We start from the raw sequence: 27,010 nt of genomic DNA, 5'->3' as shown, positions 1-27,010 counted from the left end.
CATCCACCCAGCAGAATCACAGGAGCCCCATAGTCCAAGTCCCCTCACTTTTCCTGGCGGGATCCGGCTTGGTTCATTCATTCTCAGCATTGATAGAGTTGTGCACCATGCAGCCACAGTCCACGCCTCTCCACGCCGATGTTCAGTGGCTTCAGGCATGGCTGTGGCTGCCACTGCCTTTGACCTTGAGGTCTCACCGTCATCATCGCTGAGGGAGGTCTGTGTTCAGGCACCAATCAGCTTCACCATGTACTTGCTGTGTGATATTGGATAAGGACAACAACTTCTCAGAGCCTCTGTTTCCATGTTAAATGGGTGAGCAATACCTCATGCACAGGGCTAAGTTATATTAAAATGTGCTCTTGTGGTGACTGACACGGCATTATGAGATTTCTCCTCTGTTGTTGTTAGAACTCTCCACTGTGGAACCTTGAGGTTTCTACAGCATTTCATCTTGAGTAATTTTAGACAGGGGTCCCTTGAGATATATTGGAGGGTATTTGACATCACCTTGTGTTATAATCAATGACCTTTCCCCCAAACAATAATCAACCAATGCCCCCCAGTAAACGCCTATCTTTTGGCTCTCTCCCACCTCCACTCAAGTTCCTGACATACTGAGAAATTCTTCCCAGAGACTGAAGGAAGCCCTGTGAATTCCCTAGTTCTGGTTTCTGCGGGCTCTGTGGCTCTCAGTACAAAAGTTCTTCCCACCACTTTCCTCTAGAGATAGTGGGGCTCTGGGCCACCTAATCTCTGATGTCCCAGTATTCCTAAGGTGAGAACATGGACCTTTGACCGTCATTACATATTTCTATACAGCAGAGAGTTGACCTAGGCCCATCAACCCTAGGCCACCGCAAAGCAGGGTGGGTTTCTGCTTTAATAAAACACTGCTTAGGAAAATCTATAGTAATGAGTTAGAATGAGTTTCTTTGCAGCATAAAACTATTCCTTTTAAAATACCAAGCTCTCCTAGTGAATCAACTGTTTGTTGTGATTAACTAGACTGTAAGCTTCTTACGGATGGGCATGTCTAATTTATTTTTCCAAAGTGCCTAGTGAGGGATTTTGCCTGTAATAGATGCTCGCCAGTGTTTGTTGAATTGAACTGGATACATCAATCAGGCCAGCAGGGAATTTTATAACCCACACGCCATGGGTCAGGCTTTGTGATCGGTAGTAGAAATGTGAAAACATGGCACAGTGATAAGGCTTAATTTAATAATATAAATAAAGTAAAATGAGTACTCAGAAGAGAGAACAGTTAATTCTACCTGGCAGCAAAAGGAGACAAAAAAGGAGAAAATAACTAGCCTTGGTTTGTATACAATGTATAGAATTTCTTGAAAGAGAAAAATCTAGGGGAAGGGCATTTCAGGAGAGGGAAAGAGCACATACAAAGCCTTGAAAGCACAAAAGAACGTGGCATTTTCAAGCAAGGAAAAGGAGTTCCGTGTGGCAGCTGTAATCCAGGATTTGAATAAACAGGCACACCAGGAGACGAGGGATGTGGGTGGGTAACAGGCTAGCTGCCAGAGGACCATGCAAACCATTTACTGGGTTTGCACTTGGTTCTGTAGGTCAGATGCATTTAAACCTTGTAGCTCAGTTGGTAAAGAATCTGCCTACAATTCAGGAGACCTGGGTTCGATTTCTGGGTTGGGGAGAGCCTCTGGAGAAGGCAATGGCAATCCACTCCAGTATTCTTGCCTGGAGAATACCATGGACAGAGGAGCCTGGTAGGCTACTGTCCATGGGGTGGTAAGAGTCGGACACGACTTAGCGACTAAACCGCCACCAGCACTGTAGGTCAACGGGAACCCCTGGAAATTGTGAAGTCCGGTAGAGATGCTGGGTGATGGGTTGATGCTGCAGAAGGACCAGAGAGACAAGAGGCTGTGTAGCAAGTGGTTGCTGTCACAGGAGAGCAGTGGCAGGTGCCTGTGAACGGTGAGAGCCCTGTGTGAGAAGGGCTGTAACAGCAGGGTGCAGGGGGGCTGGAGGGAGAGCAAGGAATGAGTGAGAAACTCTTCTCCAAGGTTTCAGGGAAGTGTTTACAGGGAGATATTGTTTGAGCTGAGACCTGAAGAATAGGCTGACAAGGTGACAAAATGGCATTCTGTGGAGGAGGAAATGATATGTGCAAAGTCACAGGGACATAAACTATAATTGTCTAGTCAGAGCGCAGTGAGCGGTTTACTAGAATCAAGCTTCCGGGGCAAGCCTGTGGTTTGCTTCAGAGGCAAGGCTGGGAGATCAGGAGAAAGTCCACCGCCTCGACTGAAGGACTTGGGCCGGACACTTCAATTGGAATCATGGGAGGTTTTTAAAGCGCCAAGTCCCTGGTGTACTCAGCTTCGTGAGCCATCCGTCCAGGGCAGCGTGGAGGCTAGATGAGAGTAGGGGAGGGTGGCGTGTTGACCAGGGAGACTGGGTGGAAGGCCATGACCACTCTGCAGGTGAGATGAGCGGCACAGGTAGGGAGGCAGAGGGTGGGGTAAGGGAAATTTCAGACGCAGAATGGGAAAAAGATCTCATGACCCTGGTGACAGGGGGGATGTGGCTTATGAGAGAAGGAAGTTAGACATGATGGGGTTTTTGAACTTGGAAACCAAGGAGATGGCAGTGCCATTCATTGGGCAGTGGGCGTGGGCAGGACTGGAGGGAAGGCGGAGAGCCCAGTTCTGGGTATTGCATTTGAGTGCCTGAGGACCATTCTGGTAGTGGGTCTATCTGCTGCTCGGGCCTGGTGTGGGCTGGAGGTAGAGTGTGTAAGCGTGGGAAACAGGCTCCATGTTGAAGGATACTCACATGAATAGAATATCTCCAGATAGCAAGGGACAGGGGATCCAGAGGCCACCTGCAATTCTGGAATCTCTCCTTCCCAGCTATTACCAACACAACCACTCAGGGAACCTGCTCCCGTAAAAGATGTGTGCATCCATAGACCAAATCTTTCCCTGTGTTCCTGAGAACAGTGGTTCCAAAGCCCTCACTGGGCCCAGCAAGTGAAGAGTGAATTGTCTGGGGGTCGTAGGCTTGCTGGACCTGTGTGCTGATTCTGGCTTCCCTCCTTGGTAGCTGCCTGACTCTGGGCTGGCCCTGTGGCGTCTCTGTGCAGGATTTCTATGGGCGCTGCCTCATTAGGCTGCATCACTGATAAATGATGTGACCCATGGAAGACCCTGGACACTGGTGTCTGACACATAATCACACTGCATGAGTGCTCACTGTCACTGTAAAGTTGATCCCTTTGAGCCTTATTTCCCTTATCTGTAAAGTGGGCAGTTTCTGTTCAGACTCATAGACATCGTCAGGAAGCAAATGTTTAACATCATGTATGTAAAAACACTGAGCACATTGCCGACCAAAATAGATGCCTTTTATTGCAATCAGTAATAAATACTTACACAGACCATAGCTCCATAGGATCCACACATTTTATTGGCAGCTTGCCTTGCTCTCTTAAGTTCCCACATCTATGAAGGGTCCCTCTTGTTAACGCCCAAACAGAAAACACACCCCCAAAACCTCCCTTCTGAGCCCTGTCCCTGCCTACCTGGACATGTTTCTTATCCCTCAGCTTTCTTATTTTATCTCTAAGCCTCCATTTATAACCGAACCCCAAGGACTGCAGGACTGGGGAGAGCCTTCAGGTGTGACAAGAGCCAGTTCCTTGCTTTCCTCCTTCCAGGCCCTAGGTCGCCTGGCTAGGGGTGGGAGGTGGTTTGAGCTCCAGGAGTAGAGGAACTGGTTTGTGAGAGCACCCTCTGTGGAAAACCATGGAAAGTGCACGGACTTCCAGCCTTGGGTGAAAGCCTTGCCACCACCCTTGAGCAAGAGGTTAGAGCCCCGCCAGCCAGCCAAGTCGAGGGTGTGCCCTCCTTTATGAGTTCCCTTGTGACCCTGTCTCAGGAGGTGTGCACGGGAACTCGCACACATCTGACCGTTGTTGACCCTGACGACCACCTGTGGCCCAGTCCCCTCTGACTCCAGGCGATGCCACGGCGTTCCCTGAAGGTGAAGGTCACTGAGCTCGTGGACTTAGACACATCTCCCACCTGGGCTGTGTGTGCACGCCCCCTCTCCTGTTTGCCAGGTCGGGCAGCAAAAGGCCCTTCACTGCCAAGATGCTTGCCACCAAATGCTTTGCTTTCGTCTTGTTTTCAGTGGGCTCTCCCCGAAGTCCTGTGAACAAGACGACCTTGACATTGATCAGCGTCACCAGCTGCGTGATCGGCCTCGTGTGCTCCTCGCATGTCAGCTGCCCGCTCGTGGTCAGAATCACCCTGCACGTCCCGGAGCACCTCATCGCTGATGGTAAGCCCACCTCTGAGGATTCTGTTCCTCCTCCCCCACCCAGAGAGGAAGGCTTCAGGGTGGGCACGGAAGGTTCAGACAAGCCAGGGTGCACTGTGACCTATTACTATTAGTGAGAAAAAAAAAATGAACCCAGATAAGAAAGACATAGGACAAAATTAGATTGTCCACTGATGAAATCAGATTGTTGTGTTGTTCAGTCGCCCAGTTGTGTCTGACTCTTTGTGGCCTCATGGACTACAGCACGCCAGGCCTCCCTGTCCCTCACCATCTCCTGGAGTTTGCCCAAGTTCATGTCCATTTCTGATGGAATCAGAAAGCATGTTTAAAAAAAAATGAGCAGATCACTCTCTCCTCTCTGTGCCCATTTCTGTTTGCTTTTCAATAAGCACCTATCTCAGACAGTAAAGCATCTGCCTGCAATGCAGGAGACCTGGGTTCTATCCCTGGGTCGGGAAGATACACTGGAGAAGAAAATGACAGCTCACTCCAGTATTCTCACCTGGAAAATCCTATGGACAGAGGAACCTGGTAGGCTACAGTCCAAGGGATCACAAAGAGTCAGACACAACTGAGCGACTTCACTTCACTTGGTGGATAAATGCAGAGCTTACTGGCTATAGGTACATAGCCACCAAGATTGTCTTAGCCTTTGAATGGGGAAAAGCTAAGTGAAATAGTCGAGTGTTGAAGTATCAGTCATGTTTCCAATTGGTATGCCTGGTGAGAAATTCCTAATTGCAGTAACTTACTATGAGCCTAGCAAGCTGAAGCAATAATTTACTTTCACCCAGGGGAACCCCAATATAATGAAGGAATAATATAGGTTTGGAGAGTCCCTGAATTAGTAAAGCCCAGAGCACCTAATTGACTTGTTAATGTCTGTTCTCTCAGTTGCTGTTCAGGCTGAAAACAGGTGGGGACTGTCCGGGGGGTTAGAGAGCCTGCTATTTCATGGCAACTGAAGACAGGCAGCAGGTCCCTGTTCCTTGGATGAGTGCCAGCGCCTGTGGCTGGGTCTGATGGAGCCATGCCACAGCCATCACAGAGCTGCTCTGTCCCTCTATCCCTTGGGTCCACCCTGGTAGAGATGGGATGGGGCGAGTCAGCAAGGGATGATATGGCAGGAGGTCCAAGAGGTGGCCGAGCGTCTGTCTGCCGACTCCTTGCTCTGTGGCTCACTGTGGGCCGGGATTAGTAGGGTAATGACCTTGGGTTGGGGCTGATCTGCAGAGCATCCCTTACTCTGTCTTCTGTGATGCATGTGTATGTGTGTCGAGGGGTGGGTGGTGGATGTTGTGTGCACACACAAGCACATCTCCTCTCTCTCCCCCTGCAGGGAGCCGCTTCATCTTGCTGGAGGGGAGCCAGTTGGATGCCAGTGACTGGCTGAACCCTGCCCAAGTGGTTCTCTTCTCTCAGCAGAACTCCAGTGGGCCCTGGGCCATGGACCTCTGTGCCCGGCGGCTCCTGGACCCCTGTGAACACCAATGCGACCCCGAAACTGGTAGGCGGGAGCATCGGGCAGCGGGTAACTGTCAGAGTTCATGCCTCTTGCAACCACCCCTGAAAATCCAGGCCACCCCTCTGATTGACCCATTATCACTGGGAGCCAAGGCTGTGCAGATTGGCAGCATGAGGTTGGGCCCCTGAGCATGTTGGCTTGAAATGTGGGTCATCTTCTGGTAGAAGCCTTGGAGGCATCCTGACTATGGCCACAATCCCCACAGATATCTCAGGATGACCTCCATAGCCCATTTCCCTCCAGTCAGGGGATATCAGCTATGGGGGCTGAAATCATTATGCATGTTTATTGCAGAAAATTTGGAAAATTTAGAAAAGCGTATAGAAGAAAATGATACTCATCTATAATTCTATCTCCTGGAGAAATCATTTAAAAATTTTAATGTCCTCCCTTCAGATCTTTTACAGTGACTGATTCTTAGAGGTTCGTAAACACACTAAGTCCTGTAGAGTTTTCTTGATTTTTTTTTCACACATTCTATCATGGGAATTTTCTAGAAACACTAAATAATCCTCAATAATGTAATTTCTAATGACCATTTGGTATTCCATTGTATGTCTGTATCATAGCTCATTTAAATAGTCCTGTATTATTTGACATTTAGGGTGCATTAAATTTTTAATTTTTACAAATACTACTAAAATGAATATCTTTCCACATAAATGTAGGGCACATTTGAAGTCATGTTCTTCAGATAAATCTTAGAAGAGAGATTACTGGGCCAAAGGGTATAGGCATCTTTCAGGCTGTTATATTATCCAGTGGGGCTGGAACTGCTCTGAGAGAGGGTTTGAATTCAGACACAGTATACATTGGGGTGTTCACAGTGCTTCTTGAACTCCAAGATACCAGGAATATGGAACCTTCATCCCAGGTTGCTTTGCACTTTCATTGTAGAAGGAGTTCATCTATGGTATTCTTTATAAAGACCTAGTTCCAGTAGATTCAGTACCACAGATAGCTCCTTCTCGGAGGCATGGTTCAGTTCAGTTCAGTTCAATTGCTTGTGTCCAGTGCTCTGCAACCCCATGGACTGCAGCATGCCAGGCCTCCCTGTCCATCACCAACTCCCAGAGCTTGCTCAAACTCATATCCATTGAGTCTGTGATGCCATCCAACCTTCTCGTCCCTTGTCATCCTGCCTTCAATCTTTCCCAGCATCAGGGTCTTTTCCGATGGGTCAGTTCTTATCATCAGGTGGCCAAAGTATTGGAGTTTCAGTTTCAGCATCAGTCCCGCCATGAATATTCAGGACTGATTTCCTTTATGATTGACAGGTTTGATCTCTGAGCAGTCCAAGGGACTTTTAAGAGTCTTCTCCAACACCACAGTTCAAAAGCATCAATTCTTCAGCATTGAACTTTCTTTATGATCCCGCTCTCACATCCATATATGACTATTGGAAACACCATAACTTTCACTAGATGGACCGACATTGGCAAAGTAATGTCTCTGCTTTTTAATATGCTGTCTAAGTTGGTCATAGCTTTTCTTCCAGGTAGCAAGCTTCTTTTAATTGAATGCCTACAATCACCATCTGCAGTGATTTTGGAGCCCAAGAAAATAGTCTGTCACTGTTTGCATTGTTTCCCCATCTCTTTGCCATGAAAGGATGGAACCGGATGCCATGATCTTCATTTTTTGAATGTTGAGTTTTAATCCAGCCTTTTCACTCTCCTCTTTCACTTTCATCATGAGGCTCTTCAGCTTCTCTTCACTTTCTGCCTTAAGAGTGGTATCATCTGCATATCTGAGGTTATTGATATTTCTCCCAGCAATCTTGATTCCAGCTTGTGCTTCACCCAGCCTGGCATTTTGCATGATGTACTCTACATAGAAATTAAATAAGCAGAGTGACAATATGCAACCTTTATATACTCCTCTCAATTTGGAACCAGTCTGTTGTTCCATGTCTGATTCTAACTGTTGCTTCTTGACCTGCGTACAGATTTTTTAGGAGGCAGGTAAGGTGGTCTGGTATTCCCATCTCTTTAAGAATTTTCCAGTTTGTTATGATCCACACAGTCAAAGGCTTCAGCGTAGTCAATGAAGCAGAAGTAGATGGTTTTCTGGAATTCCCTTTCTTTACCAATGCATGTTGGCAATTTGATCTCTGGTTCCTCTTCCTTTTCTAAATCCAGTTTGAACATCTGGAAGTTCTTAGTTCGCATACTGTTGAAGCCTTACTTGGAGAATTTTGAGCATTAATTTACTAGCATGTGAGATGAGTACAATTGTGTGGTAGTTTGAACATTCTTTGGCATTGCCTTTCTTTGGGATTGGAATGAAAACTGACCTTTTCTAATCTTGTGGCCGCTGCTGAGTTTTCCAAATTTGCTGGCATATTGAGTGCAGCACTTTCACAGCATCATTTTTCAGGATTTGAAATAGCTCAACTGGAATTCCATCACCTCCACTGGCTTTGTTCATAGTGATACTTCCTAAGGCCCACTTGATTTTGCACTCCAGGATTTCTGGTTCTAGGTGAGTGATCACACCATCATGGTTATTCAGGTCATTAAGATATTTTTTGTATACTTTTTCTGTGTATTTCTTCTTAATATCTTCTGCTTCTGTTAGGTCCATACTGTTTCTGCGCTTTACTGAGCCCATCTTTGCATGAAATGTTCCCTTGGTATCTCTAATTCTCTTGAATAGATCTCTAGTCTTCCCCATTCTATTGTTTTCCTCTCTTTCTTTGCATTGATCAGTTAGGAAGGCTTTCTTATCTGTCCTTGCTATACTTTGGAACTCTGCATTCAGATGGGTTTATCTTTCCTTTTCTCCTTACCAGAGGCATGGTAACATGCCTTAGAACCAGGGAAGGGGATGTACTGACATCTAAGACCCCCAATGAAACACTGTTGGAGTCTAGGGCCAGCTCCTCCAGTTCTCTGTACCTCATGCACAACCCCCTCTTCTTCCTCCTCCTATACACACGTGTGCACACACACACACACACACACACACACACACAACACACACACACATAAACACACACATGCAGATGCATCTCAGTCAGGTGCCATGCTGTAAGGATATCATAGAAGTTACTTCCAAGAGACCTAGCTCTTACTTCTGTTATAATCCATTGCTGCAGCTCTCTGGGGGAATAACAGGTAACTGCAGCATCAAAAGTTCACCTTTTTAGGTCTAAAAGTTGTTGTTATGTGGGCCCATCGCAGAGATTCTAGGCCCCCATATGGAGGAGAAAGCACAGCATTTTAAACATCTGATGTCTAAGACTGTGCTTACTTGCTGCTCCTCCCACGCTGTCAGGCAAACACCAAACCAGACAGATGGGCTGTGCGCCATGCCCAAAAGCCAGCGTGCTCAGGAGAGAAAAGCGGGCTCATCTCAGTGGTGGGGCCTCTCCAGGCGACTGAGTAGTCTCTGGCCCCCTCTGACCTGCATGGGGAGACCCTGGCCCATCTCACTTGTTAAAGACATTTCTGAGAGAATTGTGGCCTCCAAAGGGTCTTGGAAGCTTCACCTGAGGTTTTAAAGGTCAGGAAGCTCTTTGAATAACACGTGGAAAGAGGGATTGATGTTTTAAGCTTGGTTGGTCTTAGAGATAAACCCCTCCTTACTTTAGGTCAGTGCTCAAATTCCCTAAGAAGTACATGTCTTGCCCGAAGTCCCAAGGCTACCGCAGGCAGAGTTGGTGTTCTATTCACCATGAAATCAGAACAGAAGTGGGGTCGTAAAGGTCAAAGCCAACACACCTGTCGCTGTAACACTATTCACCAGTCACCATGCTGTCCACCATCTGTTTCCCAAGTCGGAAGCTGAAGAAGCTACTTGCCCACAGTGAAACTCCCTTCACCTCTTCAGCCCCTCCGGATGTCTCATTGCTAATCCTCACTGCAAATGCCTTTGGGAAACCCCTCCCCTGCCAGTGGCTTCCCAGTATTTGTGGCAATTAATGAAATTCCAACTGGAAAGCCAGGGATGGAGGTTAAAACAAGAACCCCCAACAGAACTAAGGTGCAGTATCTTCATTCAGGGTAGCCACTGGGAAATGATGGCTGCAGAGACTTCCATTTCCATCAATGCTGGGGTTGGAAACCCTCCCCCTTCCTGCCCTGCTTCTGTCTGCGCAGGGGGTGATGTGGTCATCCCACACACTCATCAGCAAGAAACTTTATCGCCTCCCACACTCCATCCTAGAGGCTTTCTCCAAGGAGCTGAGTGTGGGAATTGGCTGCAAGTCAAGCCCACGTTATTTTTGCAGTCCTCCAGCTAGCTCACTTGGAAATGCCATAGTGTTGGGACATGTGCTTTCCCAGCCATGCTGAGGGCTCTGCCCATATGGATGGGTAGAACTGTGCAAGTACACGTGTATACTTTTTCACACACACAAACACACATGCAAGCTCTGGTGCTCAGTCGCTGCAGAGGAGCACCCCGCCCCAGTGCCTGAAGCTCTCCTTCGGCATCCTTCCAACATGTTCCAAACATAAGTGTGTGTTTACTCATCACCTGCACAGAGGTTTGGAGCACCAGGTGTGGTGGGTGTTGTGGATTGTTGTTTAGTCACTCAGTCATGTCCAACTCTTTGTGACCCTATGGACCGCAGCACACCAGGCCTCCCTGTCCTTCACTATCTCCTGGAGTTTGCTCAAACTCATGTCCATTGAGTCGGTGATGCCATCTCACCATCTCATCCTCTGTCATCCCCTTCTCCTCCTGCCCTCAGTCTTTCCCAGCATCAGGGTCTTTTCCAATGAGTCAGCTCTTTGAATCAGGTGGACCAAATATTAGAGCCTCAGCTTCAACATCAGTGTTTCCAATGAATATTCAGGGTTGATTTCCCTCAGGATTGACTGGTTTGATCTCCCTGTTGTCCACAGGACTCTCAAGAAAGAGTCTTCTCCAGCACCACAATTTGAAAGCATCAGTTCTTCAGGTGGTGTAATGGGCCCCCAAATATGTTCACTTCCTAATCTGAAGAACCTGTTAAAATGTTATGTTACCTGGCAAAGATGAATTCAAGTTGCAGATGAAATTGAGGTTGTTGGACATCTGATCTTAAAATAAGGGGAGTATCCAGAATTAATCAAGTAGGCCCAATGAAATCACAAGGGTGCTTAACAGTAGAAGAGGGAGGGAGAAGAGGCCAGAGTGATACAACATGAAAAGGGCTCCACCAACCATTGCTGGATTTGGAGGTGGAGGAACCAGTGAATGCAGGCATCCTCTAGAAGGTCGAAAAGGCAAGGAAAATAATTCTCCCCTCAAGCCTCTAGAAAGGAACATGGCCTCATGGACACCTTGTTTTTAGCCCAGTGAGACTCACATCAGATTTCTGACCTGCAGAACTGCAAGATAGTAAATTTCTCTTTTTTTAAACCACTAAGTTTGTGGTAATTTTTTTATGGCGGCTATAGAAAAATAACACACCGGGGAAGGAGAAAAAGGACAGAGGAAAAATAAGCATTGTTATGCTCTCTTTACGTCGTCCCAGCATGGTTTATGGAGGGTGGCTACACAGACCTAGAGATGGGTCAGGAATCTGCAGAAGGCCTAGAGCTAGAAGAAACTTGGGATCCATTTTCTGTTCCAGCCTCCCCTTGCCATTCTCCCACCATGCTATTTGGGCGGGACATTCTGTACCTAAAGCTCCTAGCCTGGAAGCCCTCTAGCAACTGCATGCTGACTTTCTCTCCCAGATCCTCCCAGGTCGGTAACCCTGGGTGTGTCTCTGGTCACCTGGGGCTAACAGCAAACTACTGAAATTGTGTCCTGCCTGGATCCAGCCAGGTGTTGACTTCTCCTGTACTTTCTAAGGGTTTTTGTGGCAGCTGTATCTTGGTTGATTGGTTTTCTGATGGCAATACAGACTGACTAGCTTCAGCAACTTCTCTCTCCCTCTCTGCTCCATTCCTGGCCTTTGTTCTGCCATATGGGCAGCTGTGGAGGCTTCACACGCCTGCTGGATTTCACAGCCCCCATCATTTCTGGCCACAGACCTTCATTGCCCTTTTCAATATGTGTTGCTTTTATGAGTCTGCAAGGAGGATGGGCTTCCAAGCTAAATCAAGTTTTAATCACCATCCAAGATGGTCACTGAAATTCCTTCCATCCCAGATCTTTGTGTAGGCCAGTCCCATCCTGGAAGAAGTGTGTAAAACCTGGTGAGGGGCATTGACTAGTTCCCAGACTCACTCTAACCCTCCTCACCTTTCCTCGCTCTGAACAAAGACTTTTCTCACTCTTTCTCTAGTCTTCCCTAGTTTTCAGAACCCAGTTTGGCGGGGTACCACAGCACCCATTTTGTTCCTGCCCGCTGGATTGGCCACTCACCCCAGACTCCTTTTGTGGCTCAGTTAAAGCACCTCACTTCAGGGTGTACTTTTGGCTTATTTCCCTCTGTCTGTCCTCCCAGAGTCATGTGTGGCTGTTTGATTCTGAGCCTGATGTCTGCCCAGAAGAGGAGACCAGGCAATTAGATGTTATTCCCTCCCAGATGTCTTACAAAGATTTCTCTTTTTGGATGAAGCATACCCAATTCATTTTAATAAAAGTCAGCAGCTACCTGAAGGTTGGAGAGGATCAGGGCTTTTTGGCATTGATCTCTGTATTTACTTCATGAAGAACTTGTGTTGAGCCCAGTCGTGTCTGAGGAGCTCTGATTTCAAGGTCTTCCTTTAACCCTTTAGTGAGATTGGTGCCTCCCTCCGTCTGTGGGATGAGTGGGAAATGACCGGAGGCACTGCATATCACAGACGGTACCTCGAGGTGTCTGCCTTCAGGGCGTCAAGCACAGATCAAGTGTAAGCATCTCCAGGTCCTACACGGATCATCTCTTGGGGGGGGTTCTGCGCTCTGGCAATGAGGCTGCCTCGAGTGCCTCCTGCAGGGCACGCTTCCTCGCGGTTGGGCACTTCTCCGTGGCCGAGACACGTCTCTCCATTGGATTCCTATGAACACGACCACAGAGTCGGCACGTCATGTGTTCCCTGCCATCTGTCGCAGCAGATGCAGAGACTGTAACACTTCGAGCTTAGGAGGGCATCCAACACCCTTGTGGGGTCTTTAAAATTCACAGCTAACAGTTAGAGCCTGTGCTTGCACGAAACCCCTCTTAAAGTCAAGATTTAGCAGTTGGTTGCCATAGCAACTTTCCTCATCAAGTCTGAACTCCTTTCAGTGTAGATGGCCAAACTGGTTTTGAAGAGGAATACAGAAGAGGGAAGTTTGGTGAGTCCCGAAAATGGGGATGATATAAGAGGCAAATTTTGGAAACCCTCAAACTCTAACCTGATATGTTTGAAACATCTCTCTGTTGTTCTGATTTGGGGCTGCATTTAACATTATATGGAAAAAAGCTTTTGTCGTCAGTAATGTGTCCCCACATAGTAATGAATGATGGAAGCCTCATAAGGGGATAATGACTACGAAGGCAATTTGAGGAAGGTAAATGTGCTCTACAAATGGTAGGTATTGCCATCATTAGGAAAATCAAGCTCTGCTTGAACTCTGGGTTGTTACTGCATTTATTTCTACACATGTCGTGGTAACTAGATATCAAGTGTGGAGGAAGGATTCCCTCTTTTGTCAGTCTGTAATTCTAGGCAAGGCATCCAGCCAAGAACTTTCTAAGAGTCAGAGTGATGGGTTTGACAACCTCTTGAGATTACTTCCTGTTTTGTAATATCATATCCATGCCTAAATGTCCACAAGGAAATTAAAAGATGATCTGCTTAAAGGAGAATCATATCTGGATACTTGACCCATCAACTGGCTTGATATTGGCATCTTGGGGAGAGGTGGTGGTATCTATAAATTTAGGGCACACATTAATTAATTTGTTTATTATTATCCATTACACAGTATTTATACAAGGTCTATTCAAAAAGAGGAAAAACTAGCTTGTTCCTGCCCTTGTGTAACTTGCAGTCTAGAGTCCATACTTTCTTTGGAATTGATACAGTATGAAGCCCAGCTCCTGGTACTTCCCTTCTTGCCCTCCTCTCGTCCTTGTCCATTTTCTTTCCTTCTGTCAGTGAAACAGCCTTCACCAGAAATCTTATCATCAGCTGTGCTTTCTTATGTTTGACTCCCAGCTCCCTGACCATTCCTAGTTCAAGTCAGCACCTCGGAAGCCAGGAAATTGGAGCCTGTTGTGAATCTGGCCCGCGTGGAAGCCTAAATTTGTCATCCAGGAGACAAAGCATTGATCTAACACTTCCTTTGTATCCCTCACAAGGGAAGTTACTCATTTTCACTCCACTCCTGAGCACCTTGACTGAGTAGGTGTAGGAGAGGAAGATGAGTGTTATCTGCTTGTGAGACCCTGATGGGCAGTAGCTTATATGGCAATTTTGGCAAGAATGTCTGTGCTTAGAGTTTAACAAAAACTTCTTGCTCAGAGCCTACACAATCCCTGCCCTCATAACTGTAAGGCCCCTTCACATCATTTTTATTGCTTTTTATCTTTGAAAAGAGGAAATAGCTCTCAAAGCTATTATTCCATCTCTGTCCTTTTAGAGCATCTCTTCCCAAGGAGATAAAGAAACCTTACCCCTTGTCTCTGTAGGGTCTGGCACCTTTATAGCAATTTCCAAGTTTTAGGGAGTCACACCCTGTTCTTTCACTACCTACAAGTTAAAGAAGCAACCTGTGAAAGAGTCAGTGCTGGTGCTGTAGTGAAACTGATCTCAGCAGTTTAGGGATGCATAGCATCACCTAAGGAATTATTAATAGGAGGCAACAGTTACAATTTTCTTCAAAGTCATACTAAGAAGAGCAATGATTCTTGATCTTTTGGGGGGTCTTGGATTGGCTGGTAAATCTGATGAATGTTATGGAAGGCTGCTGAGAAAAGATGCACATAAACACACTACAGTTTTGCATGAGACTCCAGAGAGGCCATGGACCTCTTGGTACCCTATTGGAGTAACTAATGATAATGAAACATAGTGATACCATAAACAAACATTGGTGATCCTTCTATTTATCAACACAAAGATAGTTAGCCTTGGACTTCCCTGGATGTCCAGTAGTTAAGACACTACCTTCCAATGAGGGGATACGAGCTAGATCCCTGGTTGGGAAACTAAGGTCTCACATGCCTTGGGGTGTAGCCAGAAAGTTTTTTAAAAAATTATAGCTATTTTCATTTAAAAACCTAGAGTTCTTATAAAATCATAATAGCTCTAAGTGGCCTCCTCTAAATACAACAGTTGTTCTTGGGCTAGCAACACAGCCTGGTTGGGGAAAAAGGTCTGTAGCCAGACAGACATAGGTTCAAATATTAACTCTGCCATTTAAAAGCTTTCTCCAGATTGCTTAATTTTTCTGAGCCTCAGTTTCCCTTATCAACATAACATGGCTAGTAATACATACTTTTCAAGTTTCTTAGAAATATTTGACATAATAACTCACTTATGTGGTCTTTAAACATGTATCATCTATTCGTACCTTCCAGTATTTGGCCACTGAGAAAATAAAGATGAAAAAGTCCCTTGCTCAGTCCTTCTTGGATTTTGTGCCTGCAAAGCCCATGTAACAGGTGCAGTGTAAATGTTAGTTTGCTTCACTCGTGAAAGTCATCACATAGTGAAAATGAATGATTGGTGCTCTGTTCCCTTGCATGGGCAGTGGAGATGGGAACGTATGGCACGATGAGATTTATGACCTCATTCCTGCCACTGTTAAGAGTTTGATCTGACCATTACATTTTCTCCAACACAGACATGTCAATCAATTTCTTTGTGTTTCTCTTCCTTCTTCCTCACCCTGCTTCTAAGGGGAATGCCTCTGCTACGAAGGTTACATGAAGGATCCGGTACACAAGCATCTTTGCATTCGGAATGAATGGGGAACCAACCAGGGGTAAGTGAGGGGATGGCGAATTAGCCAGTTCCTGGGTATTACCACTCCCTCAGGCAGACAGGATGCGGAGCAATTGTGTCTAGAGGAACAGAGCTAAAGGGTGGTTCTATTCTGAATGTCAAACGGGTGATGTGTCACCGTGCATTCCCATATTTACACCATCCCAGTGACGTCCATCTCTTCTTTCTCTCCGCTTTTGAGTTCAGAGCCTCCAGCTGGGATCTGGGAATCAGGCTTCCTTTTGTTACCGCCGTCAACCACAAGGATTCCACAGACAGGACTTAGCTGATGATTTTTTTGGAGACACGTGAAGACACACAGACTCTAGCACAGTTCCCCCAGAGCTCCACGAGCTTTGTGAGACTGACATGAGTAGAAGCTTGTTTTTACCAGCACTGTCAGAGAGGGTGAAAGGCAAAGACTCGGGGAATGCAGGATTGAGTTAAAGGAGTTTTGCTTGATCCCCAATTAGCATCTCTCTGTAAGAGCTTTGCTTTCCCCCGAAAACAGACAACTGGGGTAAAATATTAATAGTTACTGTGTCTGTTGCTTTGTTTTAAAATCTATTTTACCTTTTAAAATTTTTCATGGTGTTAAAATATGCGTAACATAAAAATGATTTTTTCCCCCATTCTTAAGTGTACAATTCAGTGGCATTAAGTACATTCATACTGTTGGGCCTCTCTCACCACTGTCTATCTTCTGTTGCTTTTTAAATCTTTTTATACTTTGTTTGGGGTGCTGAGAACCCATTTTCTGCCTTGACTGTGTTCAGTAGGAGAGTGTGGGGACACCAGGGTCAATAAATGCTAACAAATAATAGCAGTCAGTGAGGCAGGGGAAACTGGAAATCAGGGCAAAAGCCCTCTTGGAGTGATTGCTTGGACTGCAGAGTTGAGATGTATTTGCAGCCTGACAAGGTGGAGAAAAGAAACCACCATCCCATACTCCAGCAGCACTGAGGACTCCTAGCCCTGAGGTTGATGCTTTGCCTCCTCTGTATGTTTCTGATGAGCCCAAACCTAGAATATTGAATGTAGTTCTGGACTCTCAAAGCAATAAATATGGAGACAAATGGGTGAGAGTTTGGAGAAGAGCAATAAAAATGATTGAAGAGCCCAGGGGAGTGATTTATGATGAAGGGATAGAAGAACTCCACTCAGAGAACTTGGCCAGCTGATGACTAAGTCAAGGCATGATAGATGCCCGTAGACGTTCGATGAGGGCAAATGTGCTGGAACGGGTTGAAGTTGAGCGATAAGGACAAGAGAGAATGAAGTTAAGGAAAGGAAATCTGAGTCACAGGTCAGAAAACTTGGGGGAAGTCAGAATGCCATGAAATTTCTCTGTTAGCGAAAATGAAGGATGGCTCCGTTTCTACTGAATTGGTGATTGTATCAGGGAGGCAGGCTGCAAAATGTAGAAGAAGGAGTTTGGAGAAGGGTAAATGCATATGAGGTGTCCTGCTGCTGAAAGATTGGTGGGGAGAGCTTGGCTTATAGATGCCAAGCGGAGTTTGAATAGCGTGCCATTCACCGTGCATGTGTAAGGGCAGTTCAGTCCTCTTGCTCTCTGACCCTGGCATATTTGCATGGTTACTGGGGCACCAGGATTTTAGCTTATGTGATGGTGGAGAATCTCAGTTGACTATGATTCTTACTGAGTAAAATATTGGGAAAGCTGATGAATAACCAACAAAGAGATCTCTTAGCCTGCATACCTGCTGCTGAAGTAAACAATGACAAAAAATCATTTCACTTTGTGCCCTGAATGATCAGGGCTGGCTCTCTGCAGTGATTGGATTTGGGGGCTAATCACTCAAGCCTCCATGCCCCTTGCCTTGTAGACAGATCATGTGAGGATGGGCCTGACTTCACTGGGTAATTGCACAAGGCTTCATCATTCCCTCTGGCTGTGTGTAGAGACAGTCTTAGGATGTAGACAAGAGCCTCCAGGGAAATGGTGGAGGCCCCACGATGGTGTCATTTAAAATAAGACAGGCTAAAGCCCCAAGTTACAGACTGACAGGAACATTAGCCCCAGGAAACAGACAAGTAGACCTAATCTGTCACTTCCATCTCTAATTTCCATTATTCTCTGATCATCACTGTCTACGAGGTCTCATTTTGGACACTAATAAAATAATGGAGCAACTGTTAGGAGGTGGGGGAAAAGTGACTATCTGGAGAATAATAGAGCCAGGAGTGATAAGCAGCCTGAGTTTATATGTATATAAAGAAGTGCCAGACAAAGGACTGTGTTTTCCTCCTAAAATGACAAGATAAATGAAAAGCAGAAGACGCCATACATCTTGATCTAAATCAGGGGTCTGATGCCATGTTTCTTTAAATTATTCTTACAAAATTAATCGAAATTGATTTGAACGTGAAAACTGTCACTTGAATCGAAAAGTACCTGACAGATTGCTAACAAATGACATGTATTGGGGTATTATGGAAAAATCAATGGTAGGCCTGATTTTCCTGAATATTTTATTTAATGTTCCAGGAGGTGGAGGTGAGCCACATATATGGGAATTGATGTTTTTCACTTAGTATTCCTATACTGCATACGTTAAAATACCTGAACATTCTTTTGAAGTCAAACAATCAAATCCTAGGCCACTGAAAACTAAGATGAATTCCCTTGTGAAAAATCTAGGTTAATGTACCAAAGGAAAAGTAGCAATGAGGCAGTCATGACTTTCAGACAAGGAAGAACATTGATCAAGGACGTTAATACAAAAAAAAAAAGCCAGTGGATGATTCTATGATACAGAGGAGTTACTTGCAACTTTATCCAGCCGCTGCATTGGGCTTCAGTTTACGTGGATCTATGTGTTCATGTGAGTGTGGTATGTGATATGATGTGTGTGTGTGTGTGTGTGTGTGTGTGTGTGTGTGTGTGTGTGAGTGAGCTGGTTTGTTTATAGAAATCCCCTCACTACTCCAGGATTCCCTAGTGGCTCAGACAGTAAATAATCTGCCTGAAATGTAGGAGACCTGGGTTCAATCTCTTGTTTAGGAAGATCCTCTAGAGAAGAAAATGGCAACCCACTCCAATATTCTTGCCTGGAGAATGGACATGGGAAACTGGCAGGCTATAGTTCATGGGGTCAAAAAGAGCCAGACACAGCTGAAGCAATTAACACACACTTTCTCACCATGCCATTCCATCATTTACTCTCTCACTCATTCATGTTTTCAGTAAATATTCACTGTGTTACCCATTGTGGCCCAGGATAGGCTAGGTTGCTAATTATAAGAAGAAGATGTTGTCTCTGCTCTGGAAGAACTAATAGTCTAGATCAATAGGTGGGCACATAACAAGGAAATAGCAGTGAATTCTAAAACCAGTTAAAGGTTTCAGTTCAGTTCAGCTCAGTCACTCAGTTGTGTCCAACTCTTTGTGACCCCAAGGACTGCAGCATGCCAGGCCTCCCTGTCCATCACCAACTCCCGGAGTTTACTCAAACTCCTGTCCGTTGAGTCAGTGATGCCATCCAACCATCCTCTGTTGTCCCCTTCTCCTCCTGCCTTCAGTCTTTCCCAGCATCAGGGACTTTTCAAGTGAGTCAGCTCTTCGCATCAAGTGGCCAAAGTATTGGAGTTTCAGCTTCAACATCAGTCCTTCTGATGAATATTCAGGACTGCTTTGCTTTAGGATGGACTGGTTGGATCTCCTTACTACCCAAGGGACTCTCAAGAGTCTTCTCCAACACCACAGTTCAAAAGCATCAATTCTTTGGTGCTCAGCTTTCTTTATAGTTCAACTCTCATATCCATACATGACCACTGGAAAAACCATAACCTTGACTAGTTGGACCTTTGTTGGCAAAGTAATGTCTCTGCTTTTTAATATGCTGTCTAAGTTAGTCATAACTTTTCTTTCAAGGAGTAAGCATCTTTCAATTTCATGGCGACAGTCACCACCTGCAGTGATTTTGGAGCCCAAGGAAATAAAGTCTGTCACTCTTTCCACTGTTTCCCCATCTATCTGCCATGAAGTGATGGGACCAGGTGCCATGATCTTAGTTTTCTGAATGCTGAGTTTTAAGCCAACTTTTTCACTCTCATCTTTCACTTTCAAGAGGCTCTTTAGTTCTTTTTCACTTTCTGCCATAAGTGTGGTGTCATCTGCATATCTGAAGTTATTGATATTTCTCCTGGAAATCTTGATTCTAGCTTGTGCTTTATCCAGTCCAGCGTTTCTCATGATGTACTCTGCATATAAGTTAAATAAGCAAGGTGACAATATACAGCCTTGACAGACTCCTTTCCCTATTTGAAACTAGTCTGTTGTTCCATGTCTAGTTCTAACTGTTGCTTCATGACTTGCATGCAGATTTCTCAAGAGGCAAGTCGGGTGGTCTGGTATTCCCATCTCTTGAAGAATTTTCCACAGTTTGTTGTGATCCACACATTCAAAGGCTTTGGCATAGTCAATAAAGCAGAAATAGATGTCTTTTTGGATCACTTGCTTTTTCAGTGATCCAGCGGATGTTGGAAATTTGATCTCTGGTTCCTCTGCCTTTTCTAACTCCAGCTTGAATGTCTGGAAATTAATGGTTCACGTACTATTGAAGCCTGGCTTGGAGAATTTTGAGCATTACTTTGCTAGCATGTGAGATGAGTGCAATTGTGCAGCAGTTTGAACATTCTTTGGCATTGCCTTTCTTTGGGATTGGAATGAAAACTGACCTTTTCTAATCTTGTGGCCACTGCTGAGTTTTCCAAATTTGCTGGCATATTGAATGCAACACCTTCACAGCATCATCTTTTAGGATTTGAAATAGCTCACCTGGAATTCCATCATCTCCACTAGCTTTGTTCATAATGATGCTTCCTAAGGCCCACTTGACTTCACATTCCAGGATGTCTGGCTCTAGGTAAGTGACCATAAAGGTTTGAGCAAAGTTTAATAGGACTACAGTTTAAGGGGTTCCTTATGTGACATCCCAGAATCTGGAATATGGTTTCATGGAGATGTTAGATCTTAAACTGTTCTGTTTAACAAGTACCAAAGTTAAATCTAAACAGAAAAACAGCATATGCCAAGGCATGGAGACTCAAGAAGCATGATTTTTCCAGGAATGACAAATAAGTAACTCAGTGTAGCTCACTGGTGCAGTTCACAGAGACAGGAGAAGAGGCTGGTAAGGTAGATAACGACTAGATCTTGGGGACTTCCCTGGTGGTCCAGTGACTTAAGACTATGTGCTCCCAATGCAGGGGCCTGGGTTCGATCCCTGGTCAGGGAACTAGATCCCACATGCCATAACTAAAGATCCTGTGTGCTGCAACTGAGTCCTGGCACAGCCTAAAAAATAGACTAGATCTGAAGAGCTCTTGCTTACTAAGGCTTTGAACCTTAATGCTCCATGTGTACACCCCTTGAAGGATAAGCAGGAGGTGCCTGTATATGTTGTGGATTGTTCTCTCACTGCATGTTATTTTTCTGGACCTTTCAAAATAAGTTAAGACATCCTAAAAATAAAGCAGAGCAAACACACAAGAAACCTCTCAAGACTATCTAGTTTTACTTATCTGGATTCTGCAAGTAAAACATAGTCTTAAAATTATCCTGTAGATAAAAGTTTTCAAGACCACACAGTAAAGAATTTCAGAAAACTGGGGACCATATGTGTATATATATATATATATATATATATATATATATATATATATGTGATATGTAAATTGAGGAGTTTGCAACCATCTTGGTGACTCTGGTTTTGCCAAAAATGCCTAAGGAGTAGTGAGGCAGGTTGAGACATTCATGTGTGAATCTTGGTGATAATGTCAGTCACTGTGGTTCACCCAAGTGACAGGATCTAGGCAGGGTGGCAGGTTGTAAAATCGATGAACTTATTACACAAGAGGCTCCAATTCACTAAAAGTAAAAATAGGTTCAAAAAGATTTAAACAAAGTCATGGATGACAGACTTCTAATGAGTTATTAAAAGAACATGGGATGTTTGAGGTTACATCCTTGGTCTCTGAGGTTGGCAACAAAATCAATCACTGCCTGCCTGACCCAGCACCGCTGGTGACCGGGTGCCCAGCAGAAGACCCAGGATCGGAGGGTCTTACCCTGACACAGGGCTTCACCACGTCTCTGTCTAACCTGTGTGGATTCACAAGTGCTCAGCCTCTGACCCTTGTGACAGGATAGACACAGCCAGAGGCCCTTAGGGTCTCTATATGGTATTTGTCTGCTAGGACAATAAGGACAAATTGAAAATTTTCACAGACAAGAAAAGTGAAAGAGAAAGTCACTCAGTCGTGTCCAACTCTTGTGACCCCCTGGATTATACAGTCCATGGAATTCTCCAGGCCAGAATAGTGGAGTGGGTAGCCTTTCCCTTCTCCTGGGGATCTTCCCAACCCAGGGATTGAACCCAGGTCTCCCACATTGCAGGCGGATTCTTTACCAGCTGAGCAACAAGGGAAGCCCAAGAATACTGGAGTGGGTAGCCTATCCCCTCTCCAGTGGATCTTTCCAACCCAGAATCAAACCAGGGTCTCCTGCATTGCAGGTGGGTTCTCAAAACTAATAATGTCAATAAAGACAAGAAATGAAACCAATAGATGAGGGTGGGGGAGGCAAGAGAGATTGATTTACATGAAAATATGAGAGGAGAAAAAACAAATGTATTTAGCCACTTTGGAGGTTATTAAGAAAGACTCTAATTATGTCTTTTGATAAAGAGTGGACCCAACGGCCTCTTGATGTGTTTTTCCGAACACCACCATTAGATTACATTCATGCATTTGAAGGTGTTCCCAGTAAAGAGCAGGCTGATTTCTTATTCTGGCATCTCAGATACAGAGGGTGACACCAAGGAGATTCCCCGCTGGAGAACATAGGACTAGATTTCAGTGCTGAAGGATGGTGATGGAGCGATGATTTATGAGATGGGAAGAGACCAGCTGTGGAAAATGAACAGGTGTTTCTCCAAGGTTTTAAAAGCCATTGTCAGAACTAGACCTGTGCATCAGAGTACTCTCACTGCCTGCTTAGGAGGCAACTAACATACCATGGTATCCCCTCTATTAGTGCATGCGTGTGCCTGTGTGTGCATGTGTGTGCACACACAGACACTCTCACACAGCCCATGCCATCTTATTAAGGCCTCTTCGTTGTCCCAGGTGCGTATCGTTCTTTCTATTTCTACAACTCCTCTCTGCTCCTCACCCTCCCAGGAGTGTCTGCTTGGGGATTCTAAATCTGTACAAGAAACAAATGTCCCACACCAAAGCATCCGGTTTCCTTTTCAAGCCAAGAAGGAGGACAGTGTTTGTCATGGTTGGTCTCAGCCCCTCTGTCTTTTTCAGAAACGTCCTTGACAGAAGGTAATTTTATTTAGGTCTGTCTGAATGATGCCATCCTAAACATTTCCCTAGAGACCACTCTCAGGAAAATGACCACAGCCCAGCAGGGAGGCTGCCTTTGCCTCTGGATTCTAGGTGTTAGCAGAGACCGACCTACGCAGATTATTCAAAAGGATCCAAAATCCATTCTCCCCTCCAGACCCCCTAAAACTGAGCAGGAACATTCTCTCAGCTGTCTGACCATCAAAGAGCAAATGCAGAACGGTCGTAGGGCAGCGACTAGAATGCTGGGGGGTAGCTCTAATTCCCAGCCCAGGTCGTGGGCAGTGTTTGGCCTTCTCTGACCTGCCCGAGGTCTCGTCAGAAGTGACTCAGATGGAGTCAGACAGCCCTGTGTGACACATGACATTTCCTGACTTTCTTTTGTCCATTTCTAGCTCATCATCTGGCGTTTACGTCCCCACCCCCATGCCTGTCTGTGTCAGCGATGCCCTATTCACCTTCCTCCAGCCACCCCCACCCAGACAAGATTTGCAGGCCAGCCTGCCGCTGCTCTTTTATCTCTGGGCACCCTCCTCCCTTCCCTCCAGCCCTGGCTTCATTGTCTGTGCCCAGCTCCTGTCACTGCCATGCCAGGCACAAATGTGATTACCCTCCCATTAGCTCTCTTTTTATTCTCCTTTTTTCGGTGTGTGTGTGTGTGTGACTCCTTCTAATTACCCTCACTTATTCCCTTCTTCCTAGCGAGGGTTTCTAGTGTTTTTATTTTGCCTTTTATTTCTCATTCTCCTTTTCTTTCCCCCCTCCGTTTTTTTTTCCCCCCTTGCATCACCTCCACTTCCTCCAGGACTCAGTAGAAATGTGACTGTCCTTTTCCCCACCTATTTCAACAGCAAACAGTTCATCTTAGCTCTTCGAATGAAACCTAATGTTCCTAGTTCCTTCTCTCACCAGAAGCCCTGATCTGATATAGCCTGATTCTAGCTGAAATGTTGCCCCTTAGAAGGAGATCTGACTTCTGCTGGTTAAGCAGGTAGGAACTGAGTGGAAAGTGGATCTCCACCTACCAAGATGACCTCAGATGGGCTTAAGGGGATCAAGTCCCCCCTGTTGGCTCAGGGAACCCTGCATCTCATTCTTAGGGGTTTTCTCAAGTGGCAGCATGTTTAATTGACCCATTTTCATGGCAAATGTGTAGTTAGTCGGCTGAGTACAGCCATATGCTTCGTGTGTTGCAGGTAGACAGCTTGCAGAAAGAGCAGCTAAGGGCTGAAACCTTGCCCGTGCGGGCCCAAGCAAAGCCGAGAGGGATGGGGGTGGGGTAGGGTGGGGAGGGGACTTCTGCCCTGATGCCTGCCTTTTTCTAATTTGCACAAAGGCGCTTGAGGAACTTGTACTCCCTTGGTGGTGATTGTCAGGTGATGCCCTTTGCTCCCCTCTTAGAGGCAACTTGAACCTTGTTAGTTACTCGGGATGATACAAGAGCAAAATATGCCTAATAATTGATTCTCTGATGCCAGTTCCTAGAGCAGATACTTAAGAATCATCTGGGGAACTTATTTAAAATATTGACTTTCAATTGCTGCCCCATGAGATTTTAGTTTCATGGGTCTGAGCGAGGGCCCAGACTCTGTACATATGAAAATCTCCCCCATATGCTTCTGCAGTCCAGCTAGACTTTAGAGCCCGTCCTGAGCAAGGTGTGGAGTCTCCACATCTCCCCATGCCCCAGGAAGACATCCTCTTACCCGCACACCATCCCCACTGATGAAAATAATGGGCTTGCAGACTAGTGGCTTAATGCATCTTAAAGGATTCTTACATTTTACTGATTGGGAAATAGAGGGCCAGAGAGTTGAAGAAACTTGTTCAAGGTCACATAGTCAGTGGCCAAGCTTATAGTGACAGGTGGGTACTGGAGATAAATCAGTCGAATAAATACTGATTTCAAAGAGGTCTCAGTGTGATAAGCAGGTGACATTCTAAAAGTCAGTCATCAGCTGTAGAAGAGAGGTGGACATTCTGTGGTCCCCACCTGCTTCTCTACATCCTCCCCAAGGTACCAAGGGTGCTCAGCTTCATCCCACCCTCCCCCACGTGACAAGCATCTGCAGCCCCCCTCCAGTACTGCCTACCCCCTGGAGGAGGGTGAAACCGCCACAGTGTTCTTTCTGACTAGTCCAGTCACAGCACCAAGAGACTTATTTTAAACAGCGCTGGAGGCGGGAACACTCATATTTCCTCCAACATGACCACCAGGGTGAAAAAAAAATCAACCTCAATTTACCCTCCCATCTGCTCAAGAATGGAAGATAAATTGTTTCAATTTTATAGAAATGAATGTTTTATGTCTGGCCCAGGCTTTCCAGATAGTGTCCTGAATTTATATATTCTACTGAAATGCATGGATGTTTTCTACTAGGAATGCTCCCCGGACCTCTGGCTTCTTTGGGTTTTGGTCTAAGAATACTGGGTTTGAGAGTGCTGTCATTTTCCTGGGCTTTGGTGATCTTGGCTATTTATCTTTTTTTTTTCTTTAAAATAAATAGAAAAAAATACACTCGTTATCCCATTCTCAGAGAAAACCACTGTTAGCATTTTGGCATTTTCCTTCCCCATTTCTTTTGCTATGAATCAAAAGTTTTACCTCCCACTGCCCTCCCTCCAATTTTGAATGCCTTTTGTCTACTTTCATTATTTGATAATGAGCATGTATTATTTTTGTAACCACAAAATTTGGGGGAAACTTAAGAAGGACGCTTTAAAAGTGTCATTGGGGTACATTATTTTTCTCAAAATGTTTTCTCTGGGGAAGTTATTCTTAATGTCTAACTGACAACCCTGATTAAAACCTGGTTTTGGAGGAAGAAGTGTAAGCCTTAGAGTCTAGTGTTCAGGTCAGATTCCTCTAATGTACACATTGCTGTAAGTTTGTGTATAACAAAAGACTGGATGAACACCAAGAAGTGACCCTCAAATTCAGCACAGTCTTTAATGCAGTACAACTTCAGTGTTACTGGAGATTTTCAGCAAGCCCTCAGATAATACTGATTAATTACTGCCATTTATTAAGTGTGTAATGCTGGGCTGTGTGTGTGTGTGTGTGTGTGTGTGTGTGTTTTAATATCATCACTAATCTTGATTAAAATCCTCCAAACTTGTTAAAAGGTAAGCAGTTAGTGGTGTTTATTCCATTTACAATTTCTGTGAAAGCAATTTCGGTAAAAGTCATCTTAAGGTTTAGTCTTCCTAGATAAGTATTTATGAATTCTTGTTCAAACATTCACACTACAATTTTTTCCCTAAGTTTTAACTTTATATAATTTCAGAAACTGGAGAGCAAGCATTTTGTCACTGCACATCTTGGTTTTTACTTGATCTTTTTTGTTGTTCTTATAAAAGGAATGCATATAATTAGTGGAAAATCTAAAAAAAAAAGAGAGGAAAAAAACCCCACAGAACAGTAAAAAGGAAGCAATCCAAGCCACCTGAAGTGGCATCTCCTAAAGGGAACTCATTCTCAACTCTTTTGTTTGTTTAGGGATAATATTTTTTTTAACAAAAATCACATTATATTGTCATATCTCCTGCTTTGTCTTATACATTCACATATGCATATACACACATTCACATGTATATATGTATATTTAATAAGAAAGGTACCTGTTTTTATGAGGGGCTCAGTAGTGTGGTGACCAGAATTGCCCGATGCCAACATCCAGGCTCTTCTCACTAAATCCTGATACAGCTCAATGGTTGGGATAACCTTTTCCTTCCCTTGTCCTCTCCTTCCCACCACGTGTGTTAACCTTTCCACGTGGTTTTTCACACGGAGAGCAGTATTGTTGTCTTCAGGAGAGAGAGCCTGGAAACCAGGCTTTTCAGCCGAGGTTTGCTTTTGGATCTAAGGTCTTTGAACGGAGCAGGGTCCCCAGATTTCTGTGAAAGGAGGCCGTGAACAGCTGTTCAATGCCCTGATGCCACACTC

At 45.0% G+C, this 27,010-nt stretch overlaps 1 protein-coding gene across 1 annotated transcript in view; it reads left to right on the top strand.

Annotated features, from left to right (window-relative positions):
• ASTN1 (astrotactin 1) overlaps positions 1 to 27,010 on the top strand; it is a 186,860-nt gene that overhangs the window by 4,331 nt on the left and 155,519 nt on the right. Inside the window, exons 3-5 of the mRNA XM_065937170.1 lie at positions 4,174 to 4,323; positions 5,663 to 5,830; positions 15,604 to 15,688. Of these exons, the coding sequence (XP_065793242.1) occupies positions 4,174 to 4,323; positions 5,663 to 5,830; positions 15,604 to 15,688 (403 nt within the window). The remainder of the gene's footprint in view (positions 1 to 4,173; positions 4,324 to 5,662; positions 5,831 to 15,603; positions 15,689 to 27,010) is intronic.

Source organism: Muntiacus reevesi, chromosome 5, assembly GCF_963930625.1.
Source record: "Muntiacus reevesi chromosome 5, mMunRee1.1, whole genome shotgun sequence".
In the NCBI taxonomy this organism is placed as follows: domain Eukaryota; kingdom Metazoa; phylum Chordata; class Mammalia; order Artiodactyla; family Cervidae; genus Muntiacus; species Muntiacus reevesi.
Note: the sequence above shows the minus strand (reverse complement) of the source record. Positions and strands in the feature narration are given on the sequence as shown.